General features: G+C 30.7%; 3 protein-coding genes across 4 annotated transcripts; 2 read left to right on the top strand and 1 right to left on the bottom strand.

Moving 5' to 3' along the window:
* Positions 1-96: 96 nt before the first annotated feature.
* On the bottom strand, positions 97-11,354 carry LOC126842976 (phosphatidylinositol 4-kinase alpha). The gene is made up of 36 exons (XM_050580242.1): positions 11,034-11,354; positions 10,700-10,913; positions 10,415-10,588; positions 10,168-10,351; positions 9,980-10,072; positions 9,737-9,914; positions 9,500-9,677; positions 9,080-9,292; positions 8,906-9,006; positions 8,683-8,833; positions 8,435-8,621; positions 8,166-8,352; positions 7,986-8,080; positions 7,764-7,923; positions 7,540-7,696; positions 7,330-7,469; positions 6,302-6,714; positions 6,013-6,178; positions 5,749-5,952; positions 5,443-5,686; positions 5,206-5,363; positions 4,942-5,070; positions 4,720-4,871; positions 4,427-4,656; positions 4,078-4,370; positions 3,032-3,346; positions 2,792-2,971; positions 2,597-2,717; positions 2,382-2,525; positions 2,184-2,313; positions 1,929-2,103; positions 1,747-1,872; positions 1,179-1,301; positions 982-1,105; positions 732-891; positions 97-673 (listed from the first exon to the last, which is right to left on the bottom strand). Exons 1-36 carry the CDS (start codon positions 11,121-11,123, stop codon positions 448-450), a joined length of 6,315 nt encoding a protein of 2,104 aa, XP_050436199.1. The 5' UTR covers positions 11,124-11,354; the 3' UTR covers positions 97-447.
* A 292-nt stretch (positions 11,355-11,646) lies between these two features.
* On the top strand, positions 11,647-13,836 carry LOC126843386 (phosphatidylinositol-glycan biosynthesis class X protein-like). Its single transcript, XM_050580894.1, has 4 exons — positions 11,647-12,106; positions 12,168-12,303; positions 12,376-12,663; positions 13,529-13,836. The coding sequence occupies exons 1-4, from the start codon at positions 11,931-11,933 to the stop codon at positions 13,715-13,717; spliced, it is 789 nt and encodes a 262-aa protein (XP_050436851.1). The 5' UTR covers positions 11,647-11,930; the 3' UTR covers positions 13,718-13,836.
* A 365-nt stretch (positions 13,837-14,201) lies between these two features.
* Positions 14,202-16,710, top strand: LOC126843385 (F-box/LRR-repeat protein 21). Of its 2 annotated transcripts, none has more exons than XM_050580892.1 (7): positions 14,202-14,438; positions 14,503-14,735; positions 14,807-15,041; positions 15,126-15,340; positions 15,810-16,073; positions 16,150-16,314; positions 16,389-16,710. In XM_050580892.1, exons 1-7 carry the CDS (start codon positions 14,399-14,401, stop codon positions 16,674-16,676), a joined length of 1,440 nt encoding a protein of 479 aa, XP_050436849.1. In that variant the 5' UTR covers positions 14,202-14,398; the 3' UTR covers positions 16,677-16,710. The 2 variants fall into 2 exon arrangements, with proteins under 2 accessions (XP_050436849.1, XP_050436850.1); XM_050580893.1 differs by having other exon boundaries at positions 14,495-14,735.
* The last annotated feature ends 809 nt before the right edge of the window (positions 16,711-17,519 follow it).

Genomic DNA, 17,519 nt, shown 5'->3' with positions numbered 1-17,519 from the left:
GGGGTTTATGCTAAATGCTAATCAATAGTCAATACTTGAAATTAATAAAATTGAATGTATACAATTTATTAAAACATAAGAGCAAACACAATACTATAATAATGTAATACAATGGAAGGAAATCACCGCAAATGCAAGTTTTAGTAGTTCATATTATAACAAATAAAAGATCAATAATAATTAAAAATTCAAATAAACTAATAAAAAAAATGTGTATAACATGGTAACTACAGCATATAAATATTTGTATAGAGAATAGTTATTAAGAAAAAAAATACACACACATTTGATTCAATTTCACATTTAACTAGAAATAAAACACTGTCGAATATTACGATTAAATACGTAGCTTAACTAAATAAATGTTTTAGTTACAATAGTAACTCCTTTTAAACACCTACTAAAACCAATAAACATAATAACACAGATTAAAACGATTGAACTATATTAACAAGGAATTTGATTTTGATAGAGTTGTAAGTAATCATAAGCGATTGTTCTGAAATTGAGGAAAGATTTGTGTATGATACTCATCATGTACACGGCTGCTTCCCTGTCAGACGATTGAGGAGCAAATCTCGCGCGTAACAATTTGATTGTTTGGCCACGGAAACAAGGTAGGCCAGTGTCCAACATCAATGAGACAAGTGAAATAATGGCTTCCTTGTAGGGCCTAAAATATAAAACATTTTCAAAAATCTGCTTGCGTGTATGTAAATGTTTTGACGTACCTCACAGCTAAGTAAGCCTGTATGCATAATTCCGTAAACCACCGGAAAGATGGAGCATCAATTTTTCCACCCATTACCATGACCATTTCATCGGTAAGTTTTATGTCTGGTTCAAAGCCTAAATTGCCACCGGGCGAAGACTCAAACATGAATCCAAAATCTAAATAAAACAACACACAAAAAAACATTAACTAATCTTTATGTACTTAATTTCCATTCCATAAACAATGTCTATTGTAAATTTACTGACCAATGTGTATAATGTGACCGTCAGTGTCCAACATTATGTTTCCGTTATGCCTATCTTTAATTTGCAACAAAAATCCTATGACACTATAAGCCGCCATTGATCTAACAAAGTTTCGACGGGCATTCTAAAAATTGATAAATAAATATATAAATATATAAATAAATTTCAAGAGGGTTAAAAAAATATATTTAATATACCTGAAATTCTTTAGTACTTTCATCTCCATATGTTTTGATAAAATATTCATACATTCCGAAATCGGTTTGGCGGCCGAGTTGATCTCTTGATTTCGCATTTGGAACACATTCGATAACTCCACACTAGTTATAAAATTGAAAAATCTCATAAACATGTAAAATAACGAGAGCCATCACATTAAGGTTGGTGGAAACAAGAAAGTCAAAGATCTTCAGAAAATATTCCGACAAAAGAAAAAATAAAAACACATTATTGTAAAAACTTTCTTAGCTTTGTATCACACCAAAAGGAAATTAAAGTTATGAATTGTATGGGTTTAAAATTATTTAAAATTTACAGGCAAGTCCAAAAGTTCAGTTTTTTGTTGATATTTAAAGGCAATTACAGTCCTTCTGCAGAAATATATATAACATCCAAACTATACAATCTATACTATACTATATATAAAGTTAAAGATAATCAATAAACTAAATACACGGATAAAATTCAAATAACTATATCCATTTGTTATTAATTTGATTCAAAGAAAAATAATTTTTTTTACGCAGTTTAATTATTATTACTTACACCTGGTGCAGTTGCTACAACTCGATATGGGAATAAATATAAATCTAAACCGACTTGTTGAAAAACGTTTTTGAAAATACTTATGACTTGAAGAGCCAACATATCTTGGCGTACATCGTCTCCAACCTAAAAAAATGGAAAAAATCATAACTGACAAACTAGCAAATTTATAAAAGTTTTACTTTGAATATAGCAGCTTGCCAGGTGTCTAAACCCGACATAGAGGTAGTGGGCTCTGTGGATTTTTTATATGTACCATCAGTTTGCTGATTGGAAATGGCCATAGCCGTCTGTTCCAATTCGTTAATACCACATTTTTTTACTCTGAATCGAGCTAAGTACGGAGCTTTGGCAGCACTGCAAATAAAATAGTATCGGAGTTATGTATAGGTTTTCAACAATTAAATTTCAAACAGAAACACAAATAGTGCCATTACCTTTGCATAGGAGTTCCGCTGTTATAGTCAATATCAATAACCATCGCTTCTGGATTCGAAGGTAAATAACACCCAGCCTGTACTTCAATTTTACTAAGAGCTTCCAAACAGGCACGCTTTCGTTCAGGTCCTAATTAAATGTTTTTGATTTATACTGTATACTACTATTTTAATCAAATTATTAAAATATTACATTACCTTTTGGAAACGGTCTTATTTTTCCTGATATATCAGTAATTTGAGAGAAAAAGTCAAATTCACGCTCATAAAATTTTTTCGCTGGACCCGACAAACAGTCTACAATTGCATTAGTCAATGTATCCAAAGTATCGTAAAGAGCAGCTAATCATTTATGGAGAGAAAATAACATTATAAGTTATAGTTACTAAAAGGTAAAAAATCTAAAAGTTTACCATCTTTATGCAGCATTTCTTCATCAATATACATATTGGTTTTCATATTCCATATCAGTTGATGAGCCACCACTTGAGATCGCAATGAAATGGACTTGATGAATTCCAAAACATAACCCATCTAAAATAATTTAAGAAATTACCTCAGAACGGTAATGGTTTAAGCATGTGTACAGTAATTGTAATTATAATTACTGTATCGTGACGTAGAGTTTGGACCAATTGCGGAATGTAAAATAAGACGGCGTCGGCTGGATAACTTGCCAACACCCGAACAGCGTATTGTGCAGAAATTGGATGTGGTGGATATTGCCTGGAGAAGTACGATAACGCTTGAACGGGCGAAACTCGTGCCCACGTCAACATATAAACGAGCTAAAATATGTATGCGGTTACATACATACAATAAAAATTGGCTTTTCATTAGTTACTCACCTCAGGCGCGTCGCTCAAAAGTGTTTCGGTAGTTACTAAATATTGCAATGCTTCTGGTATGTGTGAAACGGCCATTGGATTTGCTCTAACCATTCTGCATACCTCTTTTATAATACAATCAGAGTATTTTAATCGAACCGGTAAGAATACACATAGTGCGGGACTAATGTCCCACGCTAGCCTAGTATTCTCTCGTAAAGATTTATCTGGAACAGTTTTAGACTTCCAGGAAGCTACCATATCTTCTCCAGGTACATTTAGTTCGGCGAGACCGGCAGGATTTTGCCATGTGCTTAAAAATTCAATTTGAACGGCCTATAAATAATAAAAGGTCATACTTTAACATTTTTATCATAGATTACTAAATCTTTGTACTTGCTTTAAAAGTTAGACAATGTAAAAAACAAACATTTTAATTTAAAAATACCATTTTAGCTACACAGATTTAAGGACACCTGACATTTGAATAGAAATGTTATTAATTCAAGGCTGGACAAGTTAATGATTTTTTTTTAACTTATTACAATTATAGCATATATGTTTTATCTGAGTTAACAGTTAAAAGTTACCAATACATTTTAATACATCAGTTAGTTAACAGTTGAGGAGGACAAGTGGCCGAATGGGTAAGGAATTAGTGTATTTGGATTCGCCTCTCCATTTGCTGGACCAGAAATCGTCTGGTAAAAAGTAGCTGCCATCCCCCTCTCCGACAACAGACTGACGGGTCTTATTCTTAGGACCCATATATTAGGCACTAAAATATTAGTTGAGTCACAGAAATGTATTATAGTTGTAGTGATTAGAATAACAACATTCTATAATGCTCTACAAGGATAAAATACTTAAAAAGTATAATATTAATATTATGATAGTTTTTTTTAAATTTATTAAAAGGTATTAAAATAGTAAAACAACATACGCAGTTAAGTTAAAATTATTTTTGTTTTTTAACTTATTAACTCATTAATGCCCAGCCTCGGATATTATTAGAAAATTCTATGGAGAGGAGGAGTAATTTTTAATTGTACAACTATTACACTTACCAATAGATCAAGTATAAGTATCCTCTTCTTAATGTAATCTTTGACATACAAATCTTGATTAGCATTGCCGTTCTGACGTTTTAGTCTTAGATTATTGGCTGTTCGTTTGTTTAATGTATTTGTAGCAGAAGTCGATAATGGCACAGTATTCATCCAACCTTGTGATGTACCTGAATTTGCAGAGACCGCTCCAATACTAGTTACAGTTAGTTCATTCAATGATGTAATAGTCAGCTGGTGATCATAGTTGGTGACGCCGGGTGTTTGTAATGTACCACCTTGAGGATCAAAATCTGAAAAATTTGATTGTAATACATTTTAATTCATCTGATTCAAGATCTTTATATACCTCCAATAACGCTAGCCATTAAGTATTTTTTATCTGAATGCATCGTCTGCCAAAATTTTGTAAGAGCAAGAATATCGTCTCTTAATTCCGAACCACGTTGTGTAGGACATTGGACAGGAGTAGTAAATGTATCGAAACAAGCACAATACACACGCTCTCTCAATATATTTTTACCAAGCGACTTTGGTAATACATCTCCTTGAAGTAAAGTTAATCCACATTGCAACAACCTAAAAAGATTTCAGTTGGAGAAAATACTACAAATATATAACTATAGAAGCTGATATGTTTACCTAAACCGCGTTCCTATCGCATCAATGTGCTGACTAATAAAAGCATCAGATGTACCAACACACATAGGTAATGATCGATGCAACATCAATGCTAACATTTCTACTTTTTCTTGGCTACACGATTTAACATTGTCAACTACCTCTGATATGTACTATAAGCAAAACAATTGTTAATTAATTGTACAAAATATAATTAATTCAATAAGATAGTGTAATATTTACTTGGACCCAAATGTCATGGGGCTTAACAAAAGGTGGATTAGGTTCCAAAACACAACCTTCATACACTGCTAATGGGCTCACTTGTTCCACATCTTTAGCAAATAATCCCATGCGGCTATCAATAGTGTACTGAGTGACAATATATTTTTATTTTAGAATATACATTTTGTTTTATATATGTTAAACCAGAAAACACATTATGTGTTTATTTCGTACAACACAGCTTGGTTAATTAAAAAATGTATTATTGTGTAGTATATTTACCTGCCACGCGGCAAACATTTCTTGTAGAAATTGCAATTCTATATCTGGTCTAGCCGAGGTCAACCATTGCCAGCACTCGACAGCAGTTCTCATTGCTTTAGTGGTGAACAATTTCACTTGAGACCATGCAACGACATGCACTAATTTTCTAGTACAGCCTAAATTGAATTAAGTGAAAGATTAAGTGAAAATAAAACACTCGTTAAGTAATATATTTTCACAAAAAAAAAAAAATACCAGAAATTGATATGAGCAAAGCTGTTGCTGTCCAAAGAGCATTATGGTGCATGTTGTTTGTATCGTTATCGCATGCACTCCAAACTTTAGCAATTACATTGTCAACAAGTTGTTCGGGGCTATTTTCATACGCCGATATCATACCCGAAACGATACCCGCAAAGTGGCTTCTTAAACCCAGAGTTGTGATGTATAAGGAAGAATCAGTTTTCACACAGCGCGGTCGTTTATCTAATGTCGTTTTCTAATGTTTGAATACAAATTATACGTCTTGTATGGTTAATTATGTAATATTTTTAACTTTACCGATAAAGGCGCAGCGTGAAAATTCAGGCCACTACTTTGCAATATGCTTTCTGTAGCTAATGCCAATCCCGAATGATGCCAATACGAAGTGCTGGGTATTTTAGTGATATAGTGTTGAAGATGAGATCTTGTAGCGCTCGGAGCCCACTTCATCGCTTCTTGAATAAAACCTAACGATCTTGCGGCAAAATCATTGGTAGTACTCTGCAACACAAATTGTCACAAATAATATTTTTGGAGCGGTAATTATAATAAATACTTTACTTCTCTAGCTTCCAGAGTATCCATCAACACTAATGTAAATGGAGTGGATGGTATTTGAATACAAGGTGTCTCATTGTTAGGATTTAATTCTAGAGAATAAGACAATACTTGAAGTATGTCGCACATAGTCCACAACACTCGTTGATTCCATAGTAAGTGAGGAAACCTGTAAAATAAAAAAGGATTTGATTTATTTATTAAATTAGGTTCATTTCGGAACTGTGCGTACTATACGCGTTCGCCATGAAACAGGCCTTTATATATTTATATTAAAGCTATTAGGACATACTTGCTGACAAGTCCGGAAAGCCATCTATCAGCAACACATTGAATCAATTTGTGTATGTGATTGAAATTAACCAACAATAATTGTGCATGGTATTCCAATTTTGTTTCTCTTATTTCATCTTTAGATTGATTAGACATGGCATTGAGGAATAACGAAAACACTTTATCGCCAACGCTAGATACACAATGCCACAGCCCAGTTTTGTCTTTTTGAATAGCATAATCAGATAAGTAATCAAAAATGGGTTGTAAACTTGGGTCAGAAGAATTCTGCACACGCATGGTTTCTAAGTAGTACACCGATAATAAATAAGTAGCTTGGGCAAATGAAAGTTTATTAACAGCAGCTGTGACTTCTGGTGGGGCTGGATTGAGGTGTTGAAGTATTTGAGATTTTAATTCTTGAAGTTGATTCTAAAAAAAAAAATTAATGACTAATAATTAATGATCAATTACAATCAAATCTTGATAACTTTATTTTAAGGGAGATAGGTACAAAGAAATTTGACTTTTATTTTTCGAGTTCTATAACTAGAATATTTTTTAAAATATGCACAAATTATAGTTAACCATGTATTGTGCTTTATTAAACACTTCAATAATAACATGATTTAAGTTTTACATTTTGGTAGATTTACCAGATTTTAGTCAGCTCGTAAATTTGTTAATTTTCAAGGCAATTGTAACAAGTTTACATTTCAGTCAATATAAGACACAAATAATGCACATACTTTATACACATTGTGTATATAATATACATTAACTTTAATTTATTTTACAGTATAATTGTATTTTCCTATATGTACCTTGTACATTAACCTGATTCTAAAGATAAAATTAAAAAAATATAACTACCACTACCAACTTCGTGTTATTTATGTACAGTTATTTTTACCTTTGACTTATCTCGACAAATATTGTATTAAATGTGTAGGATTTTTAAAAAGACCATAAAAAAATTTGAGATATTGAGAATCAAGTTATCAAAAACTCGACTGTAATATTATTCAAATTGAATACGCTATTTACCAAAGAAACACTCTCATTGCGAACTGCCGAAGTATATTGTAGTTCACGCATTTGTGATCTAGTTGAAGTTTGCGTAACGAGGCATGGAGATTTTATGGCAATTTCTTTTACGCCTTCATACCATTCACTAGGCCATAAACCTATAAGTTGGGGTTAAATATATTTAATAGAAAAATCAATAAAATATGAGTGGTTAAAATAATAATTTACCAGAATCATTTGTAAATCCCATAACCACGCAATACAACCAAAAATCTCTAAACAGCTTATGAAGCCTCGGTTTTGGATGTGTAATAACTGGCAAGCGCCGAATCAGAACAGCTATAACTGGAATCAACATGCCCAGATTCCCGGCACTACTGGAGGCCTAGAAAAAAGTAACCAAACATCAAAAATCAAAATAGGTTATATCTAAAAGTTACTGAAACACGTACCTTATTAGCAACAGGAGCTTTTTCTGATGCTCTTTTTCCTTCGAGGCCAAGTTGGACAAAAAGTTCTAATAATCTCACAAGAAGTTCGTTCATTTCACTTTCACCATTAATATTGGCCGCGATATTTGCTAAGGCGTTTATAACTGCACCGGACACATGCCTAAACCAAAAACATAATGATCACAATCCTTAGCTATTAAAGATATTTTAAAATCAGAATACCTATATTGGTTTGATTGGTCATTGCTGTATAAAGCGTTTCCTGCTTCAACTGTTATTGTCGAAAACATGCGCATTATTTCTTCATAGACATTCATCTAAATTACAAATGGGAAATTACAGTTAATATATTTTAAGTTTATAGTAAACAAGTAATATGTACATGGTAAGAACTCAACATACATCACATTTTGCAATAATCATACATCCAAGTTGATCAACAATTAGTACGTCAATAGAACTTGGGACACGACAAAACCGCTGTTGGAAAAACTGCAATATGGTATCAGATGTCTTGGCCGTGTCTCTCAAACTAACAGCAATATGGCCTAACATCACTATAGTGTTTGCTTGTATCAATGACGAGTCACTATTATGAATAAATAAAAAAATAATAAGAAACAATATAACAATTGTGAGATATAGTTAAACTTGTATTATTATACTATTACTTTTTTGACTTTTCTGCAGTGTATAGTCGATTTGATAAAGAAGCTAAAAGAGCTGGTACACAAAAAGGATCTAATGTATAAGCTGCTCTTAGAGCAATACATAGATTTTCGATAGATGAATTACGAAGACGTTCAAATTGTGATTCAATATGATCTGATATAGGCTTATTCTCATTAAAACCATTAACTGAAAAACATAATTTATATTCTCTTTTAAAAAATTGTACTTTTTTGTTAGTTTTACTTACCAGTTATGCTTAAACCTTTTGCATTTAGTTTTTCTGAATGAAACTTATTAAGTTTGGATAATATTGGAGAAGGTTGAACGAGGAAGTCGCGAAGACATTGAATACAAGTACTGGCGATACTCGGAAATTTTTCTGATAACTTACCCAAACCCTGATACAAAATTAAATGTTTATTACCATTTGTTAACTTAAGTATATAAGTTGTTCAGAACAGATTAACTACCTCCATACAAACTAAAATCAAAGGCATATGTGCTATGGCTTGCTTAACATTGTTACTAGAATTAATTTTTTCCATTAAACGACCGCATAAACTGTCAGCACCTTGTTTGGAAAGAAAAGCAAAACATATTAGCATATATATATATTTGAAATTAAACATGTAATATTAAATTACCCGATTCATCTCTAGTAGCCCAAACCAATAAATCCACACAAGCGGCATTTGCTAAAACGTTAATTTTAAATTTATTTAATGTTATATGTTGTACATTTTTGTCATCGTGATCTGATAACTCTTGTGTCGCTCCTGCTTGCAATTCAGTTTGTCCATTCAAAAACAGGTCTTTAATAAATTCTTGGACGTCTTTTGTGAACGGCATTGGTAAATCTATTATAAAATTATAACACATAATTTAAACAAATATATTAAATTGAAATAATTAATGAACAACAAATTATATACAAGCCAGACTGTCTGAACTCAGATTAAAAATAGTTGATTTAGTTATCTGATTTTGGAAATCTCCAGATATTTATTTATTTATAAAATTAAATAGACTTAATACTTATGAATGTTACGATGTTTTAATTTTACCTTGTTGATGTTGAAGTAGTTCTTTCAATAATGAAGCAAAAACTAAATTTAATATTTCGCTAAAACTTTGGTAACAAAACGTCTTGCTTTCCCCAGATATGTGATATTCCAATGCCAAGCTATCAACAAATCCCAACACCTCAGAAGTAAGAATTTTTTTTGCGATAGATAAAACAGTCTAAAAATTATTAAAAATAAAAATAGTATGTGGTTTTTTACTAAAATTGAACAAATTACTTGTAAATGTCCCAAAGGAAACAATAATGTAGAAGATTTATGATCAACAGTCGAATCTGTAAATCTTGTATAAGGGAATTGATTAAAACTCGAACCATACTTAAAGAAAAAATAGTTGGACATGTTATTGGGTGCTTGAGGACTTAATTTACATTCGGATTTATAAATCATTCTATTACTGAAAAAAAATTACATAAATTTAATTTAATTTATTAGCTAAGTTAGAGAATTTAAAAATCTTACCTTAGATCATTCATTGGATCCAAAGAACTTAATGTCATTACATCAAGAGATGCCAAGTTTAAATTTAAAGATAAAGAACGTGGAATAATTGAACTGAAATTATAAAAAAAACATAAAACTAATTAAGTTTAGTACTATTATTAAGTATAAAAAACTATCAATTAAATTCAATCTAAATGTTAAGCTACCGGAAGTTGGAAAAACTTTTCTTTTTAGCAATGTTAAGATCAGGTACTGGAATCGGTATCTGACGTACAGGAGGAGTAGGTTTTGGAAATAAACGACACAATAATGGAGGATCGCTTAATGTCGCACGTCCCATTGATCTTGCTAAGCCAATTAAACATGGAATGGTTGCTTTGCATAAAGAAGCTAAAATAAAAAATATTATTAATATTGTATTATTTTTTTGTCTTAAATTGTTTGAATCTGTACTTTTGGTGAGATCATTTAGTTTGTCTGATTTAGCTGATCTGATTGTATTTGACAGTTTACTTAAACATTTTATCTGAGCTTCAATAATTTTTTCTTTAGAAGGAGGATAACGCGTAGCAATGTCAGTTAGCAATGTGTTTAGACAAAAACTCATTCTTTCAGCTACTGGTATCCCTGAAAATTAAAAAAAATATTAATCAATTAACAGGAACTAAATAATAAAACTTATAACACTAATGTTTTTAATACATAATTGTAAAACCAGACATTATTTATCATACTAACTTTCTCTAGGAAAATATTTGATTTCGTCAACCCATTGCATTTTGCCTAATCCGCTTAACAATTTTAATAAATATGGCAATATGTGGTCAATGTGCTGGAAATCTGATTCCAACAAGTATATTCCTAAAGCAATAACGGCATCTTGGCCTCTTTGATCCATTTGGTATACCCCGTTTTGGCTTTCTTGTGGACACAGTGAATATAAGGTTTGAATCTGTAATATAAAATACCATATATTATAAACTGTTTGTGAATAGTGAGTAAAAGTTTATTTTATTAATGAATTTGTCCATTCTGACCATTTTAAGAAGGAACTTAATTTGAAAATGCTTACTTTTCCCCACGGCGTGTCATTTTGTGATGCAAGCGATCGGGCCAGGTCTTGAACGGTTTTTTGAAAAAAGTTCTTTTCGTTTGTAGGCATTTTTATGAGGGAAAATCTAACTACGGTTTAGTTAGAACTATGTATGCTTATTGCATACGATACCGTACATTAAATTAACTACTAATCAACCGGTTCACAACATATTATTAGAGTAAAACACTCATAATTAAAAAGCAGACGACCTCGATTTCAATACTAGTTAAAGTAGGTAGGTCTTAATTCTTAATTTTTTCTGTGGCTTCAATTTTGCAATTCGTTATCACAGAATAAATTATTTTCCATTATCAAACCTGTTTCTGAACGCTAGTGATTACGCCGCACAGCTGACCGCAAGGTCACAGTTGCTGCTGCCAAGGGAGTATTATTAAATTTACCCACTGTGCAAACAATTGAACATGGCGAAAAGATAGGTATGCCAGTACTTGCTACCTAACCGCAAAGGGGTTGCAAATGGTTTCGAATGGCTGTGTATTTCTTACAGGGAAACCAACAGCCATGTTGTGGTTACTGTAAACTCTAGTTGCTGACACACCTATGTTTTTCTTACCATGTGATAACCGATGATATCAACTCCTGTAGTCTACTGACAGACAGGACAGTAGACAAAACAAAAATTGTCTTTAGCTTTAGCCTTTAGCATATCCGGACTCCGCCGTCGGCCGCCGTCTATGCCCGTCCGTTGAATACAGAGTACAGACTTCTAGAAACTAGTTTATAAAAAAAAAATGTATAGGTAAATAAATAATAAGTTGAGGTTTTGGAGTGAACAATTTTCTTCTCGAGTAAAAATAATCACAAAATTGTGTAAATATTTTACAATTACAACTTCTACTTTCTGCTGTAAACATGGGTTTGAATTTAAAAACAAAATTCACTCTATTTTCTATTACAATACATTCAGTGATATTTATCACTTCTTTTGTATCGTATTACGGCCTAAAGGCTAGTCAAAACTCATTACATTACCTGACAATTTATTCTGGCCACATAAATGTACAAGTGAAAAATGATGGCTATCATAGGTAAAAACGTGTAAAATTAAAAATCACCAAATGATATGACCGCAGAAAATTTGGGTTTCAGAGTTCTTCATACTACAGTTACGGCTGACTATGAATTTTCAGACCGTAGGGATTGTGCTATAACGTTACGGTATGATTTTCCATCTGATATCTATGTGGATACTTATGAACTAAAAACTATCGCTTTGAATCATAAGGTTAGTACGTAATAATAAAATATTATTTACTACATCGATAGTGTTCGCTAACAATCATTTTTGCTTTTCTAGGTGGAATTTTATGTTGATACTAGATTTATTGATGTAGAATCACCAGCCCATAAGGCAGACCCATTTGTTCTTTATGTTGTCAACTATACTCTACCAGATACAGCAAACAAACTTACTGAAACAGAATTTCCCATTCATTTGAGGTATCAAATGTCAGCTGAAGATGGCCGTTACAAGGAAGTTCGATTTGGTGATGCATATTCAGATGTACAAATGTTGTATTTGTGCAAGGGATATGCGGATTCCAATTGGAAGCAATATCCACTTAACTCTGGAGAATGGATTACTGTTAGTATCCACATATTTTCTCAGAACATCTTAAAAATATTAATTTTTTTATCTTCCTTCCTTGACCACATGAGTATTTGCAATTTGCTAAATATATGTCGCCTGTCATTTTGGTTCAGATACTCAAATATTATAACTTACAACTTACATTTAGCATTGAAATTAAGAATACAGATGATATGTGCTCTGTAGAATACGATTTTGTCCAGGTGTTTTGCTGGCAAGAAGGGATGCCTGTCTATTCATTATGACAAAGATACCTCGTGACTGCGAGAAACCCAAATAAAATCAATGAAACCTGATTCCCCTCATTGGTTTATTCTACTTTCAATACCTATCTTGCGGTCATAAAGCTTTTGTATGCTTAATTTTGATTGACCAAAAAACTGCAATGATTATTTAAAAATTAAAATAACCGTATCATTTAATATATTTTATAAAATAGAGAAATTCTTGATTTCTAAAATTTAAAACCTTTGTAAAGCCATTCGACATCTTTGTGTCTAGATCCTTGGTTTGTAATTGGGGTTTTTCAATCGTATTGATGTAAATTGTACAATGTAAAAAACTGAAGTATTTTTAAAATATCAATAAATTTAAAAATTATTTTCAAAATACTTTTTGTTCGGGGTCTCAATGTTTTAAACATATTATTTACAAAATGTTAAAATATTATAATATTTCTACCTACATAACAATATTTTTTTGTAAATAATTATTTTAAACATTGAAAACCAGATAACAAATGTATTGACATTTTGAAAATATTTCAATTTTTTTGCTTTGTTTATAAACTTGTCAAAAATCATTAATATCTATTATTAGATGAAATGTTCTAAAAAAATGTTACCCTCTTATTTTCTAGGCCAGTAACGTGAATGTTAAAAAAGAAATAGTAATGTATGTACCAATCGGTGATAACAGTAACCAACCGTGGGTTAGTTTCATCACACATATTGTAGTCTTGTTTGGAACTTACATTATTCTTCGTCATATAATGATGGCTCCAAAACCCGTCAATGTTACAATGGGATTAACTCCAGTTAGATTTTAAAATATACTTAAATGATTGTTGATTCTAAACTAATGCAATAATCTGTATAAACAATAGCATGTTTCTAAAAACTATTATTAGAAATGTATATTGTGTGTTAAAGACTAAGAAGACTATATAATTATACAAATGTAAAACTGTTATACTATACAATTTATACAAGCTTTTTTTTCTAGATGTATATCCTGTTTGCTAAAAAAAGTAGAATCTTATTTTACTGTTTTGACATAACTTTTTTACTTGAGATTAACAAAAATCACAGCATTTTGAAATTGTTTATTATTTATTATTTATATTAATTTTAAGCCAACATACGAGTACTAAGATTTTAATTTTATGATCACCTCTCTGATTAAAGTTCCTATGATTTATTTAAACATTGTCACTAACAAAAATTATTATTACTAGTATTTATTATATTATTAAATCATTGAACATTTGTATGTTACTTTCCAATTCCAATGTTATTCTTAATTTTTTTAATTATTTTTTATATTACTAAAACCAGGAAAATGTTTAAAGGTTTCGTTCAAAACTAAATTTAGATAACCTATCTGTGCTACTGGTTAAATGTTGGATGAATGCCAATTAGAGTTTATTAATTTGGCCCTCCTTTCTGAATGTTTACCGGTGTATATAGTTATTATTTAGATATATTTGTTTAACAAAAATACTTTTGAAATGGACATGCAAAAATTAAATAAGGAACTCTTACAAATGGGTTTGTATTAAGTCAAAAAAACAAAGTTCTTAAAATATGAAAATTGATTTTTAAAGTATTTTAGAAACTATGATAAGAAAAGAAAAATTTAAGAAATATAAAGGTGATTGGAATAACTTGCCCGATTTATTGCTGGAAAACATTTTTTCTTATTTGAATGCCAGAGATAAATATAATGCATCTATGACATGCCGTTCATGGTATTCAGTTTTTCATTTATCATATTCATGGCATACGTTCATTTTCGATGACACCACTCTAACTCGCCGGAAATTCAACTACTATTCTGGATGGCAAGTAAGTACTTATTTATTGAATAACATAATACATAATAATGTTCATTTTGAAATGTTTAACACCCGTCACAGTATATGTTAGATCATCTGCGAGTACAGTATTGCCTTCAGTCCATTGGATCCTACATAAAAGTTCTAGTTTTCAAGCCTGCATCAAATTTTTACAACCTATACGAGTTTATGAACATGATTTCTTTTTATGCAGAACACGGCCAAAATGTTGGGTCGAAAATAAGTACTTTACATTATACATTTCCCTGTAATATGGCAACATCTCACGATGAATCTGTTTTATATGGCACAGGTGGTAAGTAATCAAACTGTTATTATTTACAATAAACTATTATATAACTACATACCAATATTTTAAAAAAAATTGTTATATTTTTAGGTAAACTTTTAGAAGCCTTAAAGAGACTAATGGGCATCTTGCCATCGTTAAGGCGTTTGGAATTAATTGATTTAATGTTGGAGAATATTGATGCTCAAACATTATTGGATCAAGTCTGTTACTATTGTTGTACTACATTAAGCACTTTAGTCCTAATAAACACTACAAAACAGCTTTGTCAACTACTTCATCCCGGAGCTTTTGTCAATCTACAAGTATAAAAATTTGATATTTTTACTTTATGGTATAGTTACTGGTTAGATAAGAACAGCAAGCTTTGATTAGCCCAAAAAGAATAATAAATATTTAATTTAAAAAAACTGGATAAGATCCAATTATGTGTTTTAGAGTATATATCAATGCCAGATCATAAAAAATTGTTTATGGCTTTTTGGAAAGTGGGGAGAAAACCTTTACACCCATAAACTCCTTTAAGTTAAAAAAAATGTATCTGGTTGATACTTAAAACATGGACTAGATTAATCTATTTTGTGATTAAAATTGTATGTATATTAATCTTTGAAATAGAATTAGAGACATTTTTGTAAAGTGATCACAATGCTAAAAAAATGTATAACATATATTGTAAAATCAGATCTCAACCCATATGACAATCAAATTTGTAACTATCATTAGTCATTACACAATAAATTTATTTTATATAAAGGTTTTTTTATAATTTAGGTATTAGTTATTAGTCCACAAAACTTAGGGAGTGATTTAATGCTCTTGCTAAGCCAAACAACGCTTCGACATTTGCACATAGTTCAAAACCGATATACACCCATTGACATAGAACCTATTCACCCTATCGATTGGAGACATTTCACTAAGGCAAATCCTTGGTTAAGAGTACATCTTAGAGTCGAGTCAGTAAGGGAGAGACAGATTTTATGGCAAGCCGGTGCACCTGTGTCTAGTGTCATCTATAAATCACCAAACATACGGGTTAGAAGACTAATTAAATAAAACTAATAACAGTACTGATATCTCATATTGTTAATGAGCCATTATATATTTATAGATGAGTGCCGACATTATTAATAAAGTTGTTGAGCTGTATTCAAAAAGCTTAAATACATTTGGTCATCTGGACTTACCAAAATTTTACCAACCTTCGTCGTTTAATGAACGTATTGATACAAAATTAATTGATTTGTGTCGATCTTGTAATAAAATGGACACACTTGTAAGTGTACCTTGGTACTTTAATAGTGTTGTTTATAAATGGAATATGTCATTTAGAATTTTTAATTTTTATAGATGGTCCGAGAAAAAATATCTACCTGTACGTTGTTATTACTTGCACACTATGGGCATTCATTAAAATACTTGTATGTCCGAAGAAATGCAGTGATCTTGAGATGCGATTGGAAACATCTAAGTGAATGGTCCGAAGAGTTTTATCGGTGGTTGAAAAAATCGAGCATGTCTTACCAAATTGTTGAAGAACAAGTAGCAAATTGCTTAGGACTAGAAAAGTGGAATTTGCTTAGTGATAAAGAATTTAAACAAATATCTCCTCAACTATATTCATACTATTATAAATAAAAAATACATTGACTAGAAGTTTTTTCTTTTTAAAGTTGTGTTTCTAACTAAGTATTATTTTCTTAAGCTCATGCTGTCATTAATACCTATACTGAAAAAATTTCCAAATACTAAAAACTATCTAGAGAAGTGAAGCTCTGTAAAAATAAGAGTATAATACTAAAACGTTTTATAACATTTATTTTCTTCGGTGAAACCAAATTTAATGATAAACCATGACTATTCAATATACAAATTACTATTCAATTGATATCTTTACAAATTACATTATACAAGGAGATTATTTTTATGTGATCCAATCATTATGTTATGGGGTTTAATCAGTTATTGAATTTTTTTTTCGTATTTTTTTTATACAATGTGATCTCAATTTTTCACAAACGTTAATGATTTTAACACCCTTCCAAATTAGTTATTTTTGTACCAACTTTTGAGTTACGTACATATATTATCAACTTTTTAAATTAAATTAAATAATCTGAGAACAATTAACTGAAAATTTTAGTAACCAGTTTTGGATAATTTTTCTTAAAATCATTAAGTTTAATGTTTAGGATAAGAGGAGTAGTACTATTGGCACGCATTACTCAACCACGCTTCCCCTTCGGTTCTATGTTCTACACTTTAATACTTAAATAATAATTATCCAAAACTGGCTATCGACCAGTCGAAATGTTTAGTAAATTATTCTTAATTTATAAAGTCGATAAAATATGTACCGTTACAATTCAAGTTTCAAAAGTTTATATAAAAATTATTATTTTTTTGGAGTTACTAAAATTTTCTTGGAAACCCGCAATAAATACCGGGATTAAAATAATACTAGATACGTATTATTTTATT

This window comes from Adelges cooleyi, unplaced genomic scaffold, assembly GCF_023614345.1.
Source record: "Adelges cooleyi isolate 19-005CV unplaced genomic scaffold, UGA_ACOO_1.1 ACOO_flye_CR_arks_rails_tigmint_CR_PRNA_574, whole genome shotgun sequence".
In the NCBI taxonomy this organism is placed as follows: domain Eukaryota; kingdom Metazoa; phylum Arthropoda; class Insecta; order Hemiptera; family Adelgidae; genus Adelges; species Adelges cooleyi.
This window is presented reverse-complemented; position numbering and strand designations above follow the sequence as displayed.